The following is a 26,868-nucleotide window of genomic DNA, read 5'->3' as shown; positions in this document are numbered from 1 at the left end:
GCCGGAAGGACGGAGGCTCCCAGGCCGCGGGCCCCATGAGGCCCCCGAGGAAGATCTGGGGCGCGTTTGGTTCCGAGCCGTGCAAGGACTCGGAGCTGACCGGCGTCGTCGGGAGCCACCTGACTCTCCGGGCATTTAGACAACTTTTGTTATTAAGAAACTTCCAAGTTGCGTTAGAACACACTTTTCCAGCAGATCGGACTTTTTTTTTTTTTTTTTTTACAAAAGACCAGACACGACTGGGGCGGGGCGCGGCGGGGCGCGGCGGGGCGCGGGCGCCACACACAGAAAGCCCCGAGAGCGCAAAGCAGCGCAGCCGTCGTCTCCCTCCAGAGTTCCACAGAAGGACCAACCCCCGAGCCCGCGCGGGGCCGCTTCCCTCCCTCCGGCCCTCCGCCGTCGACAAAAGAACCCGGTTCCCCTCAGAAGCGCCCCACGCGCCGCCCAGGTGCCGCGGCGGGAAAGGCGCGCCCCGAGCATCCCACCGGCCCCGACGCCGCCTACTCACTGGTTTCGGCATCTTCGGTTCCTGACGGGTTTTCCTTAGTTCCCTGGAAACACGAGTCTGCCGCAGCAGCTGAGACCGCTCTCCGGACCTGGAGGCAGAGGAAAGCCCTTCAGAGCGCACAGCAGCCCGCCGTCTCCCGCCGCCGCCCGCCGCCGCCGCCGCGCCCGACACTCGGCGCCCGCCCCGCGCGCCGCTGCTTAAGAACCGGCCGGGCGGGCGCCGGCGTTGAGTCACCGCCCAACCTACAATTACCACGGGCCGGGCGGGCCCCGCGAGCAGGGGCGGGGCCCCGTGAGGGAGGAGGCGGGGCCGCGCGGGGAGGGGGCGGGGCCGCGCGGGGAGGGGGCGGGGCCCCGCGCTGGAGCCGTGGGCGGCGGGGAGGGGGGCGCGGGGCCCAGCGCGCGGACGCGGAAGCGGGCGGGGCGGCACGCCGAGGTACTCCTCGCACTTCCAGGAAGCCAGCCGGGAGCACCGCAGACACCAAGTTTCACTTTGTGAAGCAACCGTTTGCCCCAGGGCTGAAACCGCAACCGTCAGCCTTTGAGAAACTTTAAAAAAAAAAAAAAAAAAAGGTCCCCTCCCTAGACGGGCCGGAGGGGCCAGAGGGCCGAGCGAGGCGGGAGGGGCGTGGGCAGCACGCGCGCCCACGGGGTCGAGCTCCGCAGGCACTTCGGGAGGGACACCCCAGGGGACAGAGTCGAAAGAGGAAGGTCTGGAGCAGCAGGGGCGGCCACACCGGTAGGTTCAGCTTCACCTGCCGCTTGTTGGGGCCGAAAAGAGAGAACCAAGGGCCACGGGCCAGACGGGGGACCCCACGGGCCCGGGCTTCGGGGACCCCGAATCTGGCCACAGCGGGGCAAGCCCGGCTTTTCCCGGGGACCACGGGCTCCGGGCTCGCGCGCAGACCCCCCCACCGCCACCGCGGCCGCCAGGCCAGCCCCGCCACACCTGTAGTCGAATCCCGGCCTCTGTCCCCCCCACCTCGGGACACGAGCCCCTCCGCCCCCCGACCCCGGCCGCGCGGCCGGCTCACCCGCGGCGCCTGCGAAGGACCGCTGCGCTCCCGGCTGTCGGTGAGTCGGTGCAGTGCGCCCGCCGCCCGCACTCCCGAGAGTCCTCCGCGGGGCGGGGTCCCGGGGCCGCGCCCCTCAGCGCCCCGCCCGCCCGACCTGCGAGGTGCTCCCGGCGCGCAAGATGGCTGCGGCCGCTGCCGGCGCCCTGAGGCGCCCCCCGCCCCGCCGCGCCACGCCCACCCCGCCGGCGCCCCCCGCCCGCCCGCCCAGCCCGACTCTAGCCTACCCCACCCGGCGGGGCGCTTGCCGGGGGCCGCGGAGACTCGGGTGGCGTCTCCCGCCGCCTCCCCTTGTTGCCAAGACTTTTCTCTCTTCGCCGCCAGTCCCCTTGCCCTTGCGGAGAACTTGGCCGAATTTGGTTCCGCTGCTGATCGCAGACGTGAGGTGTGAGAGGGCTTGCTCCGCAGTGGACCGGGGCGGGGGCGGGGGCAGTGTAAATAGACCTGGAGGAGCCGGAGGCCACAGGGGGGTGCTGGGCCATTTGAAGGTGGGGCTGCCTCGGTGGTCAGTCCATCTTGTAGTCCTTGCGCCGCGACGAGGCCGGGTTCCCAGAACCCTGGGCCGCTGTGTTTCGGCGCACGTGGCCGGAGCCCCTGCCTTCGGACTCCGTTGAGAAGGACACAAACATAGAAGACGCTCCACGGCTGAACGCTCTACTTAAAGGACACATTGTGGTCCTCAAAGCTCAAAAGTAAGGTAAAATCTCCAAAGGCAGAGATTCTGGGAATTATTTAAATAATTTTTGCAAATGGTTCTCAAGAGGAATTGCTAAAAGCACGTGTACATCGGGGGCCAGTAGGATCTGTTGCACAGTGATTAAGACAGCTAGCTCTAGGACAGAGGTTCTCCGAGCGTGCTTCCCAGATTGGTAGCCGTGGACCTCACCTGTGAACTTGCAGAGATGAAAATTCACAGGTGCCGACCCAGAATCAGAAACTGGGGCCAGGGCCCAGCGTGTCTCTATCTTCTTGTGCTCCAGATGGTCATGATGCAGACTAATACTTGAGACCAGAGCATCTCCTGACGTCGCTTCCTGGGCTCACCACAAACTCTCCACTTGAGTTGAGGGAGTTACTTCACTAGTTCGTGCTTTCACGTGTGTAAAATGGCGTGATTATGGCACCTATTTCACAGGGTCCTTATGAGGATTAGGGGTGATGTATGTAAGATGCCTAGAACAAGGCGTAAGTCTGTCCTGGTACAGAGGATAACCAGCAATTTCCAGCAGAGCAACAAATAAGACTCAGTTTCCCGTTGTGTCTAGCAGCACCTAGGTAGGCTTGTAGGGATTAAATGAGATAATGTGTACAAAGAGCATAGCACAGCATGGGCCTCCTAGTAATGCCTCGCCTGTGGCAAGGACGGACCACCGATGGGGTGACCCTTGTCAGTAGGCACCTGTGTCCCTCTCTCACCTGCCGGTCCACAGCACTGCAGAGGCCCAGGTGAGGCCCAAGGCCTTTGTCCTGTGTTCTGACAAGTGTGTTCCTTCTGAGAGAGAGACACTGTGAAAAGATACTAACCTACAAGGATAATGGTTCGGTTTGCATGTCACTCCTAGCACACTACCTCCTTATCACTGCATATAGCGTCATTAGCCATTTTTGGTCCCCAACTCTTCTGATAGGGTATGCCTCTAATCTAATTTTTTTTAATCCTACCCAGTTTATAGCACATTGTCTTTTAAACTAGCTGTTTAAAATAGCAGTGGCCCGAGACCTTCTGGAGCATTCCTGAATTTTACCCTTCAGGAGAAGGCTTAAAAATGAGCTGGCCTGTGGCAGTGTGGTCAAGATGAAAAGACCGCATTCTCAAAACATGTGAATCTACAGTTATCTCAAAAAGCTTAATGAAAAGTCACAAGTTTCAGGAGCAAATAGAGCGAAGTCCGAATTCTGGTTCCAATACTGACATACCCATCCTTTTGGACAAGTCTCTTAAAGGGACTGACCCCCCCCCACCTCTTCATCTGTAGAATGGACATAATATATATTTCATGGTGTTCTTGTGTCACTGAGTTATATAATGGAGCATTTAATTTGGACCTATAGGCACACTTTTCTTGTGTAAGCTAAAATAGTATAGAGACAGTTTGCATCGGTGTTCCTTGTGTGTCTTACTATAAGCATTATACTTACATGCTATGCTACAGTGTTTTCTTTCCCTGTGAAAACATTCCTGCTGTATCTTATGAGTGTTTTAAGAGGATTTACCAGGGATAATTTATTTTCGCCTGACATTGGGACCTAAATCCCTCCCTTGCCCTCACCTCGCTCCCCAACACATACACACAGAAGACTGAATCCAAGGCATCTATGAGAACTGCTTAGTACAGTGGTACTGAAGCTTAAGTGTGCACGGGAATCACTCAAGGAGCCACCCCTCCACCATGCCCCTGTCCCCCACCTCCCAACCTCCCCACCTCCGCCCCAAGAACCACAGGCCAGTAAGGCTCAGGTGAACCCTGGGATCTATGGCTTTAACAAGTCCCCACGTGAGTGATACATAGCAACATTTGAGGACAGCTGACTTAGGGTGGATTGGGATCCTGATAAATACTGCTTACCTTGCCTCTCGCTTCATGCTTCTTTTGTGAAGTATTTCCACCTGTATTTGTAAGCCATGGTTTTGTTCCCATTTGATAGTCAATGTCATGGAAGGAAGTAAGAAAACCTAGAGCCAGGAGTCCTGGATACCATTCCCTGCTCTCATTTAACCTAGCTAGCTCCTTGAATTACTCCCTCTCTCCTTATTTCAGGGTTTCCATTTTTCAGCTGGCGGAGGGAAATCATGTGTCTCCCTGTGAATCTGGTGAAAGGCTGTTGGTAAATTGTCTGGAGTTCTCCAGGCGAGGTTATACAGACGTGAGTTGGGGCTGCTCACCGGGTGGCATTAGGGCAGCAAGGACAAGAACATCCAGGTCCCCCGAGGGCAGCCCTCCTGTGAGATCACCCCTGAGCCAGTCTCCACAGTGGTGCCAGGTTATCTCAACCAATAAAAAAAAGTTCACAAATAGTGTGCCGGTCTCTAGCTCTCTTACTTCAACAGAGCGGTCAGTCGCCAATAGGGAAATACATAGGGTACGGTCCCCTTGGACAAACAAGGATTGAGGTTGTTTTTCAAGACTTTGTAACCTTGTGTTAAAATTCAGGACAGTGGGCGAAAGAGCAAAGTGTGACTAAGAATTCAGACGGCCAGACAGGTGGCCACTGCCTTGTGTCTAGAAATAATGTTGAAATGTCTTTGCAGGACAAGGAGCTGGAGGTCTCTTGGTACTTACTGCGTTGATGGTACAGCTTATGTAATTTGGATCCACTAAGAATTCCAGCCACTTAGTGTTCTATTTTAGTTTCCTTGGCTTATTTAAAAATTTGCATAAATAACCTTACGTGTTTTTATGTAGAAGAGTATTAATGACCATGCAACTTTTTAACAAACTCCCTAAAGGCATGGCTTTTTTCTATCATTTTTCTTATCTCTAACCATTTTATGAAGATTAAAAAAAAATTCTAACTTAAAAGTCATATAACAATGGGGTAGTGGACAGGACCTCAAATATGTATTCTGTTACCCACATTTCACAGAGGAAACAGCCCCACAGAAATTAACTGTCTGCACTCCCGTGGGCACAAACTTCTCTTGTCAGGATGCTAGTGACTTTCATCTTGTTTAATCCAGGGGCCAAACTCTCTGCCTCGTCTTATCCCTCTCCTAAGCAGCCTTCTGCACATGGAATGCTCCCTGGAAGCATACTGTTCTGAGGGTTTGTTTTTATCTCTGTCACTGCTCCAGTACCTTCTCCCTAACCTCCTACCAAGGGTTTAGCCTTTGCCTATGTGCAGTCACTTCCTAGGTCCTGTCATCTGATCCCAAGGTTTACATAACATTTCTAGCCCTGACCTCTCCCCTCGAGCAACAGCTTTATACTTAGTATCTCCAGTACTGGGGAGCTTTTGAAAACTGCCCTTCTCCCAGGCTTCCCCCTTCTCAGCAGACAGCACAAGCAGCCAAGCCCTGCTGCTTGGTCCCACACCTAGAAACCAGCATGAATTCCTCTACGTCCCTTGCCCCCCCACCCCCCTCCTTCAGCCCTCTTGCATCCAATCCAGCAGACCTACCAGCCCCTTCTCAGAAAGTATCAAGTCATGTCACACCCTAGTGCGTGGGTTTCCTTGGCCCTCCTAGATCCACATGCCCCCCCCCACCCCACCTGCACCTGCTGTCAGTCTCCCTGATACTGTGCCCCCCCTGCTCCAGCTGTCCAGCATTTCTGTTCAGTGAACACATCAACCCCATTCCTGCCTTAGGGACCTCACATGTGATGCTCCCTCTGCCTAGAATGCCCCCCCCCCCCATCTCTGACAATACAGCCAAATACTGCCTTCACGGAGAGTACTTCCCAACTTTCTCACATGAAGTGCCACCTCCCAGGTCACTCCTCGCTCCTTCACCTGATTTGCTGGGGTCAGAGCTCTTCACACTCTCGGCTCTGTCTTGCTTGTCTGTGTCTTTATTTTCTGTCTCTGCTACAAGAATCTGTTCATCACTGTGCCCTCCACTGCTCAGATAGTGCCTGGGACTTATTAGATGTTCATTGTGTATTTGTTGAATGAACAAATGAAGGAGCCCTGCTAGTTGGTACCGAAGCCAGTGTAGTCAGGGTAGTTTTCTTTCCAGTATAACTTTCCGCTGTGCGCTGGATCACTAACCATGGAAACACCTCGCTTACCTAGATATCAGCTGCCCAAAACACCATGGAAAAACCAGATGGTGGTGGGAGAAAAAATGTTTAAAAAATTCATCTATTTAGAATCTTTCTGTTTTCCCTTTTATTCCAATTTTTGTGGGGGTTCTAACAAATTTGATTAGCTCTTTTCCCAGGACATGAAGGATTAGAAGGGAGGGTGCGAGGTATAGCAGATAGTCTGACAGCAGTAAGATACAGTGCCTGACAGCAGACACAGAACTATTACACAGAACAGACAAGGACAGAAGTAGAGCCGACTAGGGTCACGTAGCCCAGAGACAGATGGCTCTACACTCTTCAGGTCCCGGAGGCCACAGTGTTCATAATAACAGTTTTCTCAGGAAAGGGGCTTACATCTGCTCTGTATTATCAGAAAACATGTCATTTTATAATTTGTAAAAATCAGAAAATGTTCTAATCTTCTAAAAATAATTCAATATACAACTATGTACCCACTCTCCAGATTTAACAAATAGTAATATTTTATCACATTATCTTCAGATCTTTTTAAAAAAAGCAAGCAGAAAAGCCCACCCAGCCCTCGGAGAAGGCCTTATTCTAAGGCTCCTTTGTGTTTCCTCTATGCGTAGTTTAATGTTTTATTTTTTTTATTTTATTTTTTTTTTAAGATTTTATTTATTTATCAGAGAGAGAGAGGGGGAGAGAGCGAGCACAGGCAGACAGAATGGCAGGCAGAGGCAGAGGGAGAAGCAGGCTCCCTGCTGAGCAAGGAGCCCGATGTGGGACTCGATCCCAGGACGCTGGGATCATGACCTGAGCCGAAGGCAGCTGCTTAACCAACTGAGCCACCCAGGCGTCCCTAGTTTAATGTTTTATATGAAAAAATATCCACATATCTGAAAACTGAGTAGCTCCCAAATAAATGAGTCATTGGTAATCAGGTGTTTGGTTGTAGCATATATAAACCATAAACCTTTTTATATCACCATGACATTTTTTCTCTCTCTTTTTGGTTTTTCAAAAGCTAGCTTAATAAAGTGGTTAATGAGCTGGAAATGCCCAGCATGGCAGGATGGTTTCAGCACCTGCACGGAGTGCCATCTACTCAGGCTGTGAGCTCCTTGAAGGTAAGGCTAGAGTCTGCTGGCTTAGTACTCAAGTACCTGGAATGGAACATTGCATGTAATAGGAGCTTAGTTAATATTTATTGGGCTGAATCGAACACAGAGCCCTGTGTGTTTGTAGTGACTATATTATCTCATCGAGCATTGAAATGTCTGGATCCTAGAGATTTGACATGGACACTGAAGATATGGCACTTAAAAAAACAAAACAAAACAAAAACAACCGTTTGCTAACAGGCCAAATTTTTGTAGCACGTGGTGAGTGTTACCTGACCTGGCTAGAGCTTACTGAATATCTAAAGACTGACTCCAGAATGAACTCATCTTTATAACATCTTGAGCAATGCTTTGGGATGAAACATGGACCACGGACGTCATTCAGCAAATATTTACTGAGCCCCTGCGTCTTGTCATGCCGTGGATTGCAGTGGGGAGCAAGACAGATGAAACCCCTAAAGTTCGCACTTCATAAAATTTGGCCCTTGGCTGTTTGGGGTTTACCAGACTTCCCATGAATTCCCACGAAATTGGCATTGTCCCTCGGCCAGTCTGCAATTCCAAGCCACCTCCTGGGACTAGGTCCTCAACTGACCCCCAATAATTCAATTCAGGAATGCGGGGATGGCTGGGTGTTCGAGTCCAAAGTCAGCTGTAAGATCCGGAGCTGGTCCCAGCTCTGCCGTGATCCGGGATTGCCGGCGTACCGCTTCATACCGTGCTGCGGAGAACACGCTGGTGGGGCAGGCAGCTCAGTGACAAGGGGCGCAGCTAGACGGAAGGAACGGTGGTCGCTGGAGAGGCAGGACGGTCTAGAAGACCAGCCACGACCCCTCAGTCTCTACCTGTGGCTGTGGCCATGCTGGAATGTGGGCCTGTTCTGCCACACGTCTCACTTTGAGGGAAAGCTTGAAATCCTGATTTGAACACGCATTTTCCCAATTCTTAAATGTTGGCAGTTAGACTTTTTTTTTCTTTTTCTTCAAAACACTCTGCAAGCCAAACAAAACATGTCTGTTGGCTGAGTGGGTACGTCTGCCGCCGTGTGCCCCACAGACCGGCTTCATCATCTGTGGCACATACGCGTTCAGCTCCTGCCAGCAAACATGCCGCTCGGCTCTGCAGTGCTGTCACTCAGACTTGCTCCCGCCCCGTGGGCAACGTGGCTGGATGTGGCAGAAGCCAGGCTGTCCCCAGTCTTTGCCACCCAATCTTTCTGTTCTGCACTTACATACAGACAGCGCTCCTGGTCACGCTTTCTGTTTGGGGAGCTGTCTGTCACAGCCGACATCTCAAGGTCTTAGACTTAAGGGACGTTCAGGGAAGGGGGTCCCTCGTTTGTGCAGTCCCGCTCCCTGGCTGGCCCTGCCTGTGTTGACTGTGGCGGCGCCCACCGAGCAGTATGCCCAGCCCCTGCTCTGCCCTTTCATCCTCTACACACCCACTGAACAAAGAGGAGCTCCTGGCTTTCTGCATATTTCCTTGCCAGAACAGCATGTTTTGGGTCTAGATTGGCCATATCCCACAACCTTGTCGGCTAGCTCCCCTGATCCGCCATCACTGTCGCCGCAAAACCTGCTCCGAGAGGCGGCAGAATCAACCCAGCACCCCGTGTGAGTCTCGGGTACAGAGCTGCTGCCATTGCAAGCAGCCCTGTTCTTCAGAAGACGTCTGACCATCCTAGAACACGTTTCTCCTCCTGGACCCACCTCTCACAACGCTGGGACTTTAGGCATGCATCTCCTGAGACTTGCCTTTATTTTGAAATCGTTTTTATGAAAGAAAGCAAAGCAGCCCACCCACAATCAAAAAGCTGTGTTAAGTCTTAGAGTGGAGTTTACTGGGGTTGTCATCCTGCCTTCTGTAGACTTTAGGGTGGGTACTGTCTATCAGAGAGCAATCAAACCTGTAGTAATGCTGACAAGCTGGGTTTGGGGACTCTCCCAAAGCTCAGAATTCTGGTGTTCTCTGTCCTCTGCCCTGTATCCAAAGGCCTGGCCATACATAGCCTTCTATGCCTTGCAACTGAGAACATCCTGTAGCTGAGGAAGATCTTGCTTCCACGTAGAAGATGGAATATTTCCTCCCCCCAAGGGGGCTCCACAAGGGTAATGCATCCGGCCTCTGCTGTCCCCTCCACGGGAGAAGGCCCGATGTGCGCGGACTGGTGCAGTCGGAAGGAGGGCTTGTCCCTTTGTGTCTCTATGTCTTGGGACCCAGCCCACCTGCAAGGAAGGCAGCTCTGCCCCCTCCAGGCCACACTTGCCGTCGGAAAGGTGATCACTCCCAGCTGGGAGCCCCCTGTGGTGCAGGGCGACCCCCAGCTCATCTAATACTGTGGTTCTGTCTGAGGACTTCCGCCTGCCCTCAGATCTAGGCCGTCTTCCCAGCAGCGGCTTTATCACAATAAAGCTCTCAGGTGTTTCTCCGTTTTCTCCACACCAGGTTGGGAAAGGGGAATTATATATTAGGCACCTTCAAACTGTAACAGGGACATCCAGTCTCCCCACCAGGCTGCTCCATGCAAGCTGAAAATCATGGTCATCCCTCAAGTGCCATTTCGGGACCTTGAACTTCCTGCTTGGACTCCCGCTGCACCTCCGGTGAGACAATGAAACCTCTTTTCTTTAACAATTTCAAGACACTCAGCCAGTAAGGCTCCTTATCTGTTTCTGATTGTCTCTGTCTCTGCAATATCAGAGAGTCACACTGTCTACCGATCAAGCCAGCGAGGTGCCCCTCCACTTGGATATTTAACCGAATTTTTGTCTCTTACTGTCATGCTCATTCTTTGATCATTAAGTGTGAAGGGTTCTTTATAAATGTAATATATTTGCCGTGGAATTCGGAGGAGCATTTAATCTCTACTCACAATTTTTGCGAACCTTTGTAGCACAGACCTCCGAAAAGGGAAAGCAGCACACTGTGTCATCTGAGAAGGGTCTCTTTGCTGCTAAAATGTGGCAGGCTCGGTGCCCTTCCACGCCTCCTCCCAGCACACCTCCCCTAACCCTCTGTCCCACATCTCCCACTACCCTCAAGACACCTGTTCCCTCCTGGCTTCTCTCTCTTCTCCATCCGGAATGCCCATCTTCAGCCACTCTATCTTTCCCGTCTTAAAAACACTACTCAGGAATCCAATTTCCCCTAAGTAACGGTTTTAGACTCCATTCTAAGTACTGTGCCAACTCTCAAAGCATTTAAGACTAGACTTACTTGGTCCAAAATCTTATGTTTATGGTTAGTTACGTCAAAAAGTATTTTTCATTAGTCTAAGCATTTTAATTTAAGGCAGAAACTTGGTTATGGCTCCTTGAGGACATTTGTCCTTGCTTCCTGCTGTGCAGTTCAGTGTCTGACGCTGGGCAGAACTCAATCAACGTTTTCATCCTAACAGTGTGATTGAATGAACCAGGATGTTTTCCTTCCAACTCCCCCACAGCACGAAGAGTTCTTAGCCAACAGTAGCAATTATGGGGGAGCAGAGGGTGACTCACTGAACATTTATCCTTGGAGACCTTTTGCAGAAGATTCTACCTATTGGAACTGAATGGAGCTCTTTATAACTACCCCTTTTTATTCCTATTTTCTGTTTCCTTCTCATCCTAATGTGTTTAATGCATATCTTTGTTTATTTGTATTCTCTGCAAAATGCATATTGTTTTGTGTACACATACTCTTAATTTATATAACTTATGTAAGATTGGGGGGCCTGGCCGGATCAGTCGGTGGAGTGTTCAGCTCTTGATCTCAGGGTTGTAAGTTTGAGCCCCATGTTGGGTGTACAGATGATTTAAAAATAAAATCTTTTAAAAAATGGTATAAGGGGCGCCTGGGTGGCTTAGTTGGGTAAGCGTTTGCCTTCAGCTTAAGTCATGGTCCCAGGGTCCTGGGATCGAGCCCCTGCTTCTCCCTCTGCCCCATCCCCTGCTCATTCTCCCTCTCGATCTCTCTTTCTCAAAAAAAAAAAAAAAAAAATCTTTTAAAAATGATATAAGATTATATATCTCCTTTTAATGTATTTTCTTTATGATTATTATCCACCTGTGCTGCTGTAGGTTTCCTCACTCATCATCCTTCTGGTGAGTCTGCATCAGGTGTCACCTGCCCTCTCTCCCAGGTCAGACATTCAGGCTACCCCCACAAATGCCACTAATGTTGCACAGAGATTTCTAAGGACCTGAGCATTTCACTGATATGTATAATCATCAGTGAAATCGTTGGGGCCTGGGAAGGTGGTCACATCACTTATTATTTGAACAAGGAGAAGTGAGAGAATGAAAGGCTGCACTATTAATAATTACATCAGGACAAGAGGCATAGACCAAGATGGTCCCAGACACACCAAGATGAGTGGTCACACTAGTCAAAAGTCTAAGTGTGCAGGGGTGCCTCGCTGGAGCAGTCGGTTCAGCGTCTGACTTTTGATTTTGGCTCAGGTCGTGATCTCAGGGTCGTGAGATCGAGTCCCGTGTGGGGGCTCTGTGCTCAGTGTGGAGTCTGCTTGGGATACTCTCTCTCCCTCTCCCTCTGCCCCTCCCACTTGAGCTCTCTCTCTCTCAAACAAATAAATAAATCTTTAGAAAAATGGTCTAAGTGTGTATCAATTGACTAAGGGAGTGTTAGAATGACTTTCACACCGGTACCCCTCCGCGACAGGGCACGGGGATCCCACAGCTTCACATCCAACTACCCTTACTTACGTCATGGTGCCATGACGACACCTACAAATTACCTCATTATTGCTTTAATCTGCGTTCCTCTGATCACTAACATATTTGAGTAGTTCTTCTGTGCTGCTGGCCTTTTGGATTTCCTACTTCAGAAATCTTCCTTTCTCTTGCCTGCTTTTGTTGGGGTTTCCTTGTTGTTTGCCAGAGTTTCCCACATTTTTCTACAAATCCCCTGCCAGTCATTGCGAATACATTCACCATCAGCTGCATTAATCTTGCATGTGGTGTTCTTTCTAATTGAATCCATCAATGATTTGCCTGATAGTTTTATGTCCTTAATATTCACTGTTTGAAGTATTCAATATTCGAAGTATTTTCTTTCCCTAGTTCAGAAAAACATTCCTTTCATTTTCCTCCATTAAATTTTTTAGTTTTACCCCATGTAGGTCTTTATTTCCCCAGAAATGTAATTCACCCTTATGTGCAATTAAGTGTGGGTGCAATTTTACTTTTTTTGCCATACGGCGAGACACTTTCCCCAGCTCCTTCACTTTAACATCCATTCTTTCCCCATCGTTTGGTGACGTCACCTCTATCAGGCATGAAGTTCCCGTGTGCACCTGGGTCTGACTGCTGGGTGGTCTGTGTGTGTTGACATCTTACTGCCTGTGGCTCCACAGTCAGCGTAACCTAATATCCGGCAGGGCCAATTTCTCTTCGGTATTCCTTTTTGTTCAGCGTGGAACTTTACGAGATCTCATTATATAAACAAGTGGATCTCAGAAAGATCTCTGCTGGGACATGTCCAGAGCAGGCTTTGTGGCTCCACTTGATTTTTTTTTTTTTTTAAGATGTACTTATTTATTTGAGAGAGGGAGAGAGCATGCGTGCGTGAACAAGGAGAGGGAGAATCTTTTTTTTTTTTTTTTTAAGATTTTATTCATTTATTTGACAGAGAGAGAGATCACAAGTAGGCAGAAAGGCAGGCAGAGAGAGAGGGGGAAGCAGGCTCCCCGCCACGCAGAGAGCCCTATGTGGGGCTCGATCCCAGGACCCTGAGATCATGACCCGAGCCGAAAGCAGAGGCTTAACCCACTGAGCCACCCAGGCGCCCCGAGAAGGAGAATCTTAAGTCAACTCCACACTGAGCACTGCCTGCCGTCGGGCTCTATCTCACGACCCTGAGATCATGACCTGAGCCAAAATCAAGAGTCACATGCTTAACTGACTGAACCACCCAGGTGCCCCAGATAATTTTATAAAATTTTGTTTTATTTTTTAAGTTATCTCTACATCCAAAGTGGAGCTTGAACTCATAACCCCGAGATCAAGAGTCACACTCTCTACCGACTGAGCCAGCGAGGTCCCCCTCCACTTGGATATTTAACCGAATTTTTGTCTCTTACTGTCATGCTCATTGTTTGATCATTAAATGTGAAGGGTTCTTTATAAATGCAATATATTTGTTGTGGAATTTGGAGGAGCATTTAATCTCTACTCACTTACAATTTTTGCGAACCTTTGTAGCACAGACCTATGAAAAGGGAAAGCAGCACACTGTGTCATCTGAGAAGGGTCCCTTTGCTGCTAAAATGTGGCAGGCTCAGTGCTTGGCTTGCCTGCTGTGTGGGTAGCTGGGAGAGCAGCCTGGCCTCCTCCACATCCAGGTACTCGGGGAGTCAGTGGTACAAGAAACCTTGCTTCTGCTCCAAGGCTCTGCCAGGCAGGTCGCAGGTCAGATTGCCCCCGAAGGTGCTCAGTGCCCGCTTGGCAGTCAGATTGGCTGTAAATATCTACATCACCCGCAGCTGCTTCACTCCCTCCCATCCACACCCTCCGGACTCTGCTAGATGATTCCACTCATACCCGCCCCTTCTTTTCCCATCCTGACTCCCACTGCTATTTCCGCAGTCTGGTTTCCAGCCCATTTCTCCCCCAGCGAGAGTTCCTTGGCCCACAATAGCCCTCTGCCAGTCCCCAGGCTGTGTATGGACCCAGCACCCCAGGTCTGGGTGCTGCGACACGCATCAGGGCAGTCCAGCTGGCTTTGGGCTTCCACTTCTCATTTCCATGTCGCACCCAGATCTGGTTATGCATATCACTGGTCTGTATTTTCTCAGCCATGTCAGTCAGTGCCAGTCCTCTGCAAGGCACTAGTTTTATTTTCTGAGTCTGCGTGCCTGCCAGGTAACCCCCTTCTCCAGGTATCCCAGACCCTTGAGAACCTGGGTGATGCCTCATTCTTTGATTCTTCCTCCAAGTAATTAGTCTGGGGTGAGGATCTACTACTCACCATTTCCCCACGTGCCGACCACCAGGAACTTTAACAGTCCTGGGCCCCACATTGACTCTCCCCAGTCGCTCTGAGGGGCAGGTGTTCACAGATCAGTGTCATGGGGGACGAAGCTAAAGCTTGGAGGTGAAGTCCTCAAGGCGGATGGCCAAGAGGCTGCAGAGCCAGGACTGAAGCCAGACTATGAAACAGCAAAACCCTCACTACCCCTCTGCATCTCAGAGCCGATCCCCCACCCCCATCACCTGTCCTGCTGTCATCTGTATCTAAAATGGGGCCAACCTACTTTGAGGGGCTCAGTACCTTTGTCCTGGACAATCCCAGTAATCTTCACCTTGTTGCCTTTTTATCTGTTCGTTAGTCAAAAAATACGCATGAAGGCCCAGTTCCTGCCAGACACAGCTTTCACATGGTCTACTTTTTAGTTCAACATTGACACAACAGCTAGAGTTCTGGCTTGGATCATGTCACACTCCTGCTCACAAACGTCCAGGGCTCTAGCTCACGGGATGGGCTGCTGGAGTGGCCGGAAAGAACTGGGACCTGGAATCAGGCCATCTGTGGGGCCAGCGAGGCAGGCCCAGCTGGGCAGAGGGCACAGCCAGGCAGCTCAGTGGGAGTGACCATGGGTGGAAAGTACTGGAAGGAGTTACCAGAGTCAGGGAAGGTTCAAGGCCCAGATGCCAGAGGAAGGACTCGGGTCCCAGGGTGGGGGGGTCCTGCAAATGAATGGAGAGCCCTGCCCAGACCGGACTATGACAGCGAACAGCACCAGGAGACTGGGGAGCAGGGTAGTGTCATTATGAAAGCAAGCAGAAAAGAGGTAGACTGTGTCCTGTCCAGCAGAGTAAATCTGCTCTGGGGCAAGATGGGTCCTGGGCCTGGAGGAGACACCTTGGACTCCTTATTGAAGAGGGGGTGCCCGATGAGACTGGGGACAGAAGGCCTGATGACCCCCCGCCCTGCTGCACTGAAACGGGCCTTTTGCCCCCCAGGGCTGGTGGGAAGCTCCTCCCCTCTGCCCCAGCTTGTGTGTTTGCGCGGCCCCAGGTGTGCTCCTCAGCGTCTCTGTCCCACCTCTTCACTTCCTGAAGCCTACTTACCCTTTAAGACTAAGTGCAAAGGCAACACACTTTTTTAATACCCCTTTCCATGTCTTCCCAGTCTGTTTTTCTATACAACAGACTAATTCTTATAATACTTCCTGTACATCTCTATTAAAACACTCTTCATTTAACCTGGTTTAATAGCTTCCTGGGGCTCCCATAACTAAGTGTCACATGCTTGGTGGCTTGAAACAACAGAAATTTACTGTCTCAAAGTTCTGGAAGCCAGATGGCTGAAACCAAAGTGTCCGCAGTGTCGTGCTCCCTCAGAAACCCCTGGGAAGGATCCTTCCTTCCCTCTTCTGGCTTCTGGTCCCCCGGGCACTCCTTGGCTTGTGGCCACATCACCCAATCTCTGCCTGGTCATCACATGGCTGCCTTCTCTCTGTGTCTCTTTTCTTCTAAGAACACCAGCCATGTTGGATTAAGGGTGCAGCCTACTTCACTCTGACCTCATCTTTCCTTAATTAATTACATCTCTAGTTGCCCCAGCTCCAAATCAGCTCATATTCTGAGGTTCTGGGGATCAGGAATTCAACATATCTTTTTTGGGGACACAATCCCACCCATAACACCTGGTATGAGACCAAACACCTGTACACAGGTAACTGTCCTTCACAATCTCCCCAGTTCCTTGCTTACAACTGGGCGGTTCTGGAATGAAACAGACCTGGGTTTGTCACTCACCCTCTTATAAAACCTGAGCAAGGTCCTTAAGCCATGTGTCTTTTCTTGTCTGTAAAATAAACACAACCACCTAGAGCTATTGTGATATTTATTAGAGTCAGTTCACGCACCTAATGATGCCCAGGACATTGTAATTATTAGCCATAGTGCTGTGTGTTGAACAGAGTCGATACTCAATAAATAAATGTTAGTCACTTCCTCTAATAAATATTTACCAAATTGGCAGGCCTGCAGAATACCTGAACTGATGAGCTGTTCCAGAGGGAGGCCAGCAAGCCCCAGGCACTCCACGCTGTCCCCTGGCATTGTGGGAATGGTTGAGCTGAAGAATGACGGCTGCCCATCCCTGCTTGGATAGCAGGAGATTCTGGCTCCCAGCCTCATAGCCCAGAATCCAGGCTGGTTTTGTGGGAATGTGGAAGTGAAGCAGGCAGAGAACCCTGTTCTTTGTTCTCTAGACTGGGGCAGGTGGGGTGTGCGCATGCGCACATGCACTTGGGTGGGGCATATGCGTGTGCTCTGGGGTATGGTGGTCTCGAAGACAAGGTCCAGAGGGCCCAAGCATCTTTCTGAGAGAGTATAGTCAGGCTAGAAATGAAAAACAGAAACCAGAGCTTGACCTCCGTTTTTTGGGTCCTTCCTGATTTTTGTGAAGAACCAGATTCTTCTCCTGAACCAGGATGGGGCTTGGGCACTGCCTGGGAGATGGAATCAAAGACTTGGGTCTGAAATAGAACTCTGCCTTGGAGTAGCTCGAGTGACCTTGATGACTACAGTTTTCTCTTGTTTCAGGTAGAACTGATAAAATCTGCCCTATCAAATAAGAACATGATTCAAATACCAGCTGTTAATATTTATGTCCCATCGTTGCCAACCTTGAAGACACATCTCTAGAGCACATCCAAATTTACACAGTACTGTCACAACTTTGCTTTGTTTTTATTTTCATTTTTACAAGAAGTGGAAAACCCATTAATTACAATTGGATCGAAGAAAATATGTCTAAGGCTCAGCGTCCAAATGCCACCATAGGATGAATCTTGGCATCCCTTATTCTCTTTCTATTTTATTAACATCCAAAATTGTATGCTTCTGTTTCAAGGGATATCCTTTCCTCTTTACTTTTTTTTAAAGATTTTACTTATTTATTTGACGAAGAGAGAGAGGTCACAAGTAAGTAGAGAGGCAGGCAGAGAGAGAGGGGGAAGCAGGCTTCCTGCTGAGCAGAAAGCCGGACTTGGGGCTTGATCCCAGGACCCTGAGATCACAATCTGAGCTGAAGTCAGAGGCTTTAACCCACTGAGCCACCCAGGTGCCCCAGGGGATTTCCTTTTCTTAAGAAAAAATGCTGATCTGGCATATGGCCTTCCTAGATTCTAAACAAAACAAAAACTACCATTGTAGAAATGAATCACCAGCTCCTTGAACTTCATCGAAAAATTGCTTCAAGGAGATAGACCCAAGTGGGATGCACACTTTTAAGAAATAAGGTAATGATGGAATTTCATCCAGGAACCACACATGTAAGAATCAGACAATGGCACAAGGCAGACTTGCGTGCTGCACAACACTGAGACTCGCTGCAAACGTGGGGAGTTTTATGATGGAATTTACATCCCTCAGCCTAGCCAGTGAAGGCAAGGATAAGATGTGCATAGATAACTAGAACACTGCACAGATCTGGGGAACTCCTGTGAGAGTTACAAAGTGTGGTGAGGTCAAAGAATAAAGAACTCACATTCTTTGGAGCAGTAAGAAGGGTGTACCTGATGTGTTTCCTTCTGTGAGAGAGATCAGGGCCAGATAAAGAGAAGGGAGAGAACTAAAGGAAGCAGGTAAGCCAGAGGTAGAAAGGCAAGGGCTAAAAAGTATGGCCTGGATCCCAATTTGTATGTTGATTGTCACAAAGAGAGAAAGAACACACAAGCAGGGGGATAGGCCGAGGGAGAAGCAGGCTCCAGGCTGAGCCAGCCAGGGGCTCAAGGCAGGACTCTATCCCAAGACCCAGAGTTCATGACCTGAGTTGAAGGCAGACGCCCAATCGGAGCCACCCAGGAATCCTGTGAACTCTGCAGCCATAGCAGAAGGTTGTAAAAGGGCTGGATTCTAAGCGGAGGAGCCTAGATAATTATTAGTGAAAGCTGCCCAGTATATCACCAATGAACTGTATGACAAATGCAGAGGCTATCAGAGAGCTTTTAATTTGCAGTAAAAGAACCTAAAAGTTCAACTGTACTTGGATGGTATCCAGGACACAGATACTGCTGTTGGCACGTGCCCACACACACCAGGGTGATACAGAGAACATGGCAACTCCTTTCAGCATTAAGCCTCTATGTTTGTTATTTATAACTTTGTGGTCTGTGGCAAACTAAAAAATAGCTCAAATTATTTAAATCCCTAATTGCTTGACTAACATAACTGCTTTAAACCTTGAGAAAGTTGGGTTTCCCATTTGAGTTCCACAAGGTGTGTCAAAGAGGGACAGTCCAGCAGGGATCTTTTGAGGAAGTGATGTTTAAAGCTTCTTGCAGAAAATGTCCAGGGTTCCAGGACCTTTGCTTTCCAAAACAGGGCATCCCACTGTGGGAAGACCCCAGCAGGCACGGTCCCACCCAATGCCTCACCATGAATGGGTCTTGGAGGATGTTCTATTTTGATGGGTTCTGATCTGTGCAATCAACGAGAGAAATGCGCTGAGCAGAAAACAATTTGAGACCCTTAGCTATTAGGCCTAAGACATGAAGATTAGGACTTAACCTCTGCTAAGTTCAGAGACTAGGTGTGGGCGACCTTAAGTTCTGGAAAAATCCGAGAGACTGAAATCATCTTGAAAATGATTCAGGCTTAAAGGACAATATCATGGGGTGCCTGGGTGGCTCAGTGGGTTAAAGCCTCTGCCTTCAGCTCAGGTCATGATCCCAGAGTCCTGGCATCGAGCCCCGCGTTGGGTTCTCTGTGCGGCAGGGAGCCTGCTTCCCTTCCTCTCTCTGTGTCTGCCTCTCTGCCTCCTTGTGATCTCTGTCTGTCAAATAAATAAATAAAACCTTAAAAAAAAAAAAAGGGCAATATCATAATTATTAAAAAAAAAAAAAAGCCATGTGGTGCCTGGGTGCTCAGTCAGTTAAGCATCCAACTTTGGATCCCAGCTCAGGTCTTGATCTCAGAGTCGTGAGTCTGAGCCCCATGTTGGGCTCCATGCTGGGCATGGAGCTTACTTAAAAAAAAAAAAAAAAAAAAAAGCCATAAGAAAGGACAAAAACAAACCATGAGGCAGGACTTTGCCTATATATATATTTATACATACTTTCTTCTTAAAATGAATGACTATTACAAAGGGCATGTGACGTGATGAGCTCTGGGTGTTATATGCAACTAATGAATTACGGAATCCTACGTCTGAGACTAATGATGTACTATAGGTTGGCTAATTGGATTTAATTTAAAAAAAACTAATGACTTATATAGCAACACAAAGGCATATGAAAATAAGAAAATATAAAGTTCTCTGATTAAGGTCAATACACAAACAAATAGAGAATCCCCTAACATTGTAACAGCATGCATAAATCACTCTTTATTTTGGGGTAGGATTTAAAGGCTAAAAACCTGAACTATAAACTATACAACCAGGTGAATGGATTCAAAATATAAGAAGATGTTCTTTGTGACATCAATAGTGAAATTGGTGTGTGTTGGGGGTGGTTATAAAAGAGTGGAGTTTCTGTATGTGATCATAGACATTTCCTGATTTTTAGCTCCCCAACATCCTTTCCTCCTTCTTCCAGTAACAGAACTACTGCTTGCCTTGGAGACTTGTTTACTCTCCACCCTTGGTCCATGTGGTTTGGTGAGCTGCCTCAACACCGCCCCAATCCCACGCCCTGCTCCCTCTCTGACTCTGAGTTTGGGCATGTGTCTCAGAATGGCCAATGAGGAGACGGAATCCCCTTGTTCACAGCGATTGGTTTCAGAAGGTGTCTTCAATGCATCCAGTGGGACTGAATTCTGGGTTCTGTTTTGTTTTGTTTTAACTCTTGGGAGACTTAGAGATGGACTTATAGCTATTCAGATTATCTGCTTGGCTCATCTGAAAATGAAGAAAAAAATGGAAAGCATAACCCAAGAAGAAAGAGAGGTTGGGGTCCACGTGATATTATTTGAACTCCTAGATCTATCTTGGCCAACTCCCCTGAAGTTTTATGTTAGGCAAGGTAGGAGATTCCCTTTTTTCCCTACACCTGTTTGGGTTGGGTTTTCTGTCACTCACAACCAAGAACTCAGAGTAGTATGGCTTTAAAATTCAGCTAAATTTAAAATTTAAAATTCAGGTTTTAAAATTGCAGATAATTGCAACTGATCTTCACCTGGATATTAATTTGGATTATCATATAGTTACTGAAACATCAGGACATACAGAGCATTTCTGCAACCCTCTTTGTAGATTCTAAACTCTGATATGTCAGTAATGGGTCCCTTATATGAATTCTCATCAGCTCTGACCCCTTTCTCTTCTTTAATGTCTTCATATCATCTAATGCTGCCAGATATTAGAGTATATAGTTACTTATTCACATACTTACGGTCTGTTTCACTTGCTAGAATGTAAACTCCATGAAGGCAGGCATTTTGCCTGCTGTGTTTTCTTTTCTGCTATTTCTCCAGGGACTAGAACAGTGCCTGGCACCAGAGAGCAGTCAATAAATATTAGTTGAATGAATGAATGAATGAATGAATGAGAGACTATTTGGCTTATCAAATAACTCCCTCTGTATGATTAGCTAAGAGTCATTGCTGGGGTCCAGGGAATGGGTCTCAGTGACCCAGAGAGCAAAAGAGGCTACTGTCCACCAGTAGGCCACCCGCATAACCACCCCTCCTCTCAGGAAGGGACATCTCTAGTGAACTAATTACATAATAGGAAACTCTACTTTCTATAAATTATGAGGGCAGATACCATACAATAGCTTTACTTGCTAATATTCCCAGAATTTAGTTGGACACGATAGGTTAAAAAATATATCAACAAAAAACATTTGGATTAACCTGAACCATTTTCCCCAATGGGCCCCAAAGAGAAGCAGTTAGTAATAAATTATGTTTACAGCTAAAAGAAAGGTTGCTTTGTATGGATTTAACAGTTTCAATTTCTATCCCAATTTCCACATTGTTTAGATAGCTGTGTCAGGGATGCCTGGGTGGCTCAGTCGGTTAAGCGTCTGACTTCAGCTCAGGTCATGATCCCAGTGTCCTGGGATTAAGTCCCATGTCAGGCTCAGTGGGGAGTCTGCTTCTCCCTCTACACCTGCCCTTCCATTTTTGATCTTTCTCTCTCTCAAATAAATAAATAAAATTTTTATTAAAAGAACCTTTTTTAAAAAAACAAACAGCTCCATCATATATACTCCAAACTAACTGAAAAATCCTATATTTTAGGATTCTGACTTCCCCATCCACTTTGAGTTCTTAAATATTTAGGTAGAGAATTGGTTTATTTGTATTTTAGGAGAGTCAGGAATCAAGGGGGATATACTGAAAAGTCAGGTGATCTAGGGAATAGGAGTTCCTCTCCTTAGGGAATTCAGTGTCAAAAGACCAACTGTAAAATAAAAACATAATGACATCCTGTGGGAAAAATAGAAGGCAGGTAGTGTGTGTGGGGAATACAAAGAAATGACTAGAGAGTAAGGGGCATTCTCAGGAAAGCTGACAAAGTAAGGAAGCACATTAGCTTACTTTTTCTGAAAGGTGAGGAAGGATGAGTGTCCAACTATTCATTCTGCTTAGAGAAAAACTGTAGTTAAGCCTTGTTTTATTCAGCATGTTTCCTTCTCCAATATGATTCTTGTTATAATGTACAGAGTTCGGTGCACCTGGGTATCTCAGTCAGTTAAGCATCAGACTCGTGATTTCTGCTCAGGTCATGATTTCAGGGTCCTAGACCTGCCTTGGGCTCTGCAGTCAGTGCAGAGTCTGCCCAAGGATTCTCTCCCTCTGTCCCTCCCCTCTCTGTCCCGCCTTCCCACCCACGCCTGCGCACATGCACACTCTTGCTCAAAATAAGTCTTTCATAAATAAATAAATAAAATGTGGAGAGTTGGGGTGATTGTATTAAGTGTTACATTTTCTATTTGCTGCATGAGGTTGATGGCATTTTGAACACACCTCTGGTGCAGTTATCCTTAATATCCACATGCCCACTGTAGATAACCATCTCCCCCATGGCAGGGGTGGGGCTGGGGAGGGGGGTGGGCTGCTGGGTTCATCATGATGCTTTTGACACCCGCATAAGCCAACGAACATTTGGTAGATCAGAGTTCCAGAGCAGATGCACCTTTGCCTTACAGTCCTTCAAACTCATTCAGTAGTCAATTAATTTAAATTTATTCAGAAGGTCTGGAAAATTCTTAAGTCTGGCAATGAAATCGATTAACTTGTCATCAGTCAACTGGTATCTGACTGTTTAAAAAAGAGGAGATTAGAATTCCTTAAAAATTCTATAACACGCATGAGAGATTTTGTAGTGAATGGATTAGTAAGTAAGTATTCAGAAAATGTATTCAGTGTGTAATAGGAGGAGATTGATTTTTGGAGATAAGGAGATTCTTAACAATAAACAACTTTGCAAAATGCTTATTTCTACAGTACTGCTCAAATTTGTATTGACTTTGTTCATATTCACTAATACTTAACTATTTTTCAAATACTATGGCTTGCTTCCCAAATTGGAAATTCTGGGGGTCAGTACTGACCTACTCACTCATTGATTCATTGATTCATTCAAACAATATTTATTGAGTCCCAACTATGTGTCCAAACACTGAGGATATTACAGTGAATGGATATAGATAAGCCTTCATAGCTTAGAATTACACAAATAAAAAATCTCAACTATGATAAAGAAGGTAGATATACACGGTGCTAGTGAGGACCATGGGAGATTTGTCCTAAGTTGGGTGTTCAAGGAAAGCTCCTAGGAGAAATGATGAAGAAACAAGATCTGGAGGGAAATAGATCAACCAGGTCAAGAGAGGAGTGAAGGTGGGTTCAGGTAGAAGGAACAGCAAGCCCAGGTTCTTGTGGAGAAGTAAGGTCAGCATGGCTGAACCAGGAAACCATGACAGGGCGCGGGTATATGGCATTCTAGCGAGTTATGCTTATGATTGGAAAAATGGGAAACCACTGAAATGCTTTAAGCCGGAGAGGAGTGAGATGGTTTGAGCTGTGGCAAGACCTGATTTGCCTTCCCAAAGACTCTTTGGGAGGGAAGGACTATGTGGGGTAAGGACTCATGAGTGGCTAGATTGGAGGCTGTGTAGGACAGCAAGCAAGATACTGAGGGAGACCTAATGTTCCCCCCACCCTACAGAGAATGACTCCTAGTTAACAAAAGTCGGGGTTTTGACACCAAATTAAAACAAAGACTGAAAACCTATTTCCTGACCAACAAGGAAACGGAACATCAGCCACATTGAGCCCGAATGATTTAAGGTTTTGCTTTTTTAAAAAAAATAACCTCTATCCCCAGCATGGGGCTCAAATTCACAACCCCTCACGACCCTGAGATCAAGAGTCAAATGCTCTACAGACTGAACCAGGAGGGTGCCTCAACCAAGATGATTTTTGAATGTAATTGTTCCCCTTCCAAAGCCTACAAACTTCTTAAGGGTATGAAATGTACATTTTTCATCATTATATCTTAGGGTCTGGCACCCCATAGAAACTGATGAGATAGCTGTCAGGCAAAGGAGGGAAGGATGGTGTGTTGGGATGCTGGGGCCGCCATCACAAAGGGCCTTCTTAAACAACATTTATTTCCCCACAATTCTGAGGGCTAGAAGTTCTAGCTCGAGGTGTCAGTGGGATTGGTTTCTTCATAGGGCTGAAGGAAGGACCTGTTCTTGGCCTCCCTCAGGCCTCTGAATATGTCTTTATACCATCCTCGTGTGTGTGTGTCTTTGGGTTCAAGTTTCCCCCTTTTACAACACAATTGTATTGGATTACAGCCCACCCTAAACACCTCATTTCCAAATGAGGTCACATTTGGGGACCTGTAATTCAACTGATAACACATGGGGCTGTGGGTTTGAGTAGCTGGTTGCTGTCAGAGGAATCCATTTATCAAGGTAGGTTTTGATCATTCCATTTAATACTGTCGGCTCCTTCATGGGCCAGGCTCTGGAAAGCAGACTTCAGCGTAGGTAGAGGAAAGCAGAAAGATTTCCTTTTCCTGGTCTCTTCCAAGCTTATGTCATTTCCCTGAAAAAGCCCAACTGAAGTAGATAGATTTTCCAAACTCTTACGGGTTAATCTGTGCCCCTCCACCTCAGATTCATATATTAAAGTCCTAACCTCCAGGACCTCAGAACTGTGACTATAGTTGGGGATAGGATCTTAAAGAGGGTAATTAAGTTAGAATGAGGTCATCAGGGTGGGCTCTAATCCAATATGACTGATACGACTGGTGTCCTTAGAGGAGAAGAGGAGATCTGGACACAAACACACACAGAAGGAAGACCACGTGAGGACACAGTGAGAAGGTGGCCAACTGTAAACCAAGGAGAGAGGCCTCAGAGGAAACTAGCTGGCACTGTGATTTTGGGCTTCTATCCTCCAGAATAATGAGAAAATACATTTCTGTTACTTAAACCACCTCATTTGTGTTATTTTGTTATGGCAGCCCTAGCAGCTAGCACGCAAACCAAATTGGTCAACACTCCTATTCTCAAAAGCCAGTTCTACTTGATAATGGCTTACCATGGTCCCTTCTGATTAGAACAAGCACTGTTTCCTGAGCACTTACCTGATGTGTCAGGCACTAGGCTAGAACGCCATCAGTGTTATCGTTTTTAATCTGTACAAACCCCTAGCCATGAGGACTATTATGATCTTAATTTGTATGGAAGAGAAACCTGAGCCTAAGACAGGTGAAGTAACTTGCCTGAGATTATCCAGCAGGAAGGGTACAGAATCAATGGTTCTCCAAGACTGTGTCCGTACTGTCTGAGCCCCTCTGTGCTGGCCTGAGGATCATTCTGGAAGGTGGAGCTTCACTGAGCCATAAAGTCAGGCACAGCTGACACATCTGGGTGTTTAGCTGATGAAGAGAGTGAATTGCCTCTTACAACCACTTTCCCTCATCAATAAGAAAAAAAAATAGTGCCGCCTGGGTGGCTCAGTTAGTTAAGCAGCTGCCTTCAGCTCTGTTTGGGATCCCAGGATCCTGGAATCAAACCCTGCATCAGGCTTCCTGCTTAGCATGGAGCTTGCCTCTCCATCTCCCTCTGCCTGCCACTCTGCCTACTTGTGCTCTCTCTCTTTATCTCTCTGCCAAATAAATAAATAAAATATTTTAAAAAAGAAGAAGAAGAAAACAAACAACCTGATTCAAAAATTGACAAAAACCTTTATAGGCAGCTCACCAAAGAAGATATAAACATGCAAAAAGATACTCCACATCATATGTTATCAGGAAAATGCAGACGAAAAAAACAATGAGAACCACTACATACCTATCAGAATGGCCAAAATCCAAAACACTGACACCACCAAAGTCTGGTGAAGATGTGAAGCAACAGGAAGGATCGGTCATTGCTGGTGGGCATGAATATGGTATACCCACTTTGGAAGACAGTTTGGCGATCTCTTACAAAACTAAACATACTTTTACCATATGGTTCAGAAATCCTACTCCTATTTACCCAGATGAGCTGAAAACTTGTCTACACAAAGCCTGATACATGAACATCGATAGTGGCTTTATTCAGAATTGCCAAAATTTGGAAGCCACCAAGATGTCCATCAGTAGGTACATAGATAAAGTGTGATACAAGACAACGGAATATTATTCAGCACTAATGAGAAATGGGCCATCAAACCATGAAAGTGTGTGGAAGAGGTGTTAAAGCATATCCTTAAGGGACAGCAGATCATCTGAAAGAGCTAGGTACTGCGCGATTCCAACTCTATGGCATTTTGGAAAAGGCAAAACTACAAAGTAGTACAAAGGATTAGTGATTCCCTGGAGTTGGAGGGAAGGGGGATGAATGAGTAGAGCACAGAGGATTTGGGGGGCCCTGAACCTTGTCTGTATGATTCTGTAATGGTAGATACATAACATTATACATTTGTCCAAACCCATAAAATGTACACTACCAAGAGTGAACACTAATATAAACTATGGACTTTGGATGATGATGATGTGTCCGTGTAGGTTCATCCGGCGTAGCAAATGTCCTATGGGACAAATGTCTGGTGGGGAGGTGCTGGTAGTTGGGGAGGCTTTGCATGTGTCTGGGCAAAGGGTATATGGGAAATCTCCGTACATTTGCCTTGTTCTGTGAGCCTAAAACTGCTCTAAAGACTACTATCTTAAAAGAGTAAAAAGTACTTCTTGTGTCTCTTGTGTCAGCTTAGGACCCTTAATTCTTGCAGAAATCATCAGCCCTCCATTAACAGTATTAAGACTATACCAACATTTCAGAGGCTTGATTGACTATATTGTCTTTGTTGTTATCACAAGCCATTGAACTCCTAGTATCACTGACCTTGCCCAGGAAATAAGACTGGAAGAAAATGACAAGTCATTAAATCACAAACACACTGGGGGAATATGTTCTTAATGACTGAGGCTGCATTCATTCATACTGATGCCACAGCAGTGTCATTGTTTATTTACACTAGAGAACATTTACAAACA

At 47.4% G+C, this 26,868-nt stretch overlaps 1 protein-coding gene and 1 long non-coding RNA gene across 2 annotated transcripts in view; one reads left to right on the top strand and one right to left on the bottom strand.

Moving 5' to 3' along the window:
* Positions 1-1,672, bottom strand: part of EZR (ezrin) — a 48,779-nt gene extending 47,107 nt beyond the window's left edge. The window contains exons 1-2 of the mRNA XM_045080099.1: positions 1,542-1,672; positions 509-596 (exon numbers count right to left, since the gene is read on the bottom strand). Coding sequence (XP_044936034.1) covers positions 509-520 — 12 coding nt within the window. The 5' untranslated portion in view covers positions 521-596; positions 1,542-1,672. The remainder of the gene's footprint in view (positions 1-508; positions 597-1,541) is intronic.
* A 71-nt stretch (positions 1,673-1,743) lies between these two features.
* Positions 1,744-17,341, top strand: LOC123392108. The gene is made up of 3 exons (XR_006606795.1): positions 1,744-2,277; positions 7,314-10,013; positions 13,367-17,341. It is a non-coding gene; the product is annotated as an uncharacterized LOC123392108 (long non-coding RNA).
* Positions 17,342-26,868: the final 9,527 nt, after the last annotated feature.

Source organism: Mustela putorius, unplaced genomic scaffold (genome assembly GCF_011764305.1).
Source record: "Mustela putorius furo isolate JIRA1106 unplaced genomic scaffold, ASM1176430v1.1 tig00000450_pilon_pilon_pilon, whole genome shotgun sequence".
NCBI lineage: Eukaryota > Metazoa > Chordata > Mammalia > Carnivora > Mustelidae > Mustela > Mustela putorius.
Note: the sequence above shows the minus strand (reverse complement) of the source record. Positions and strands in the feature narration are given on the sequence as shown.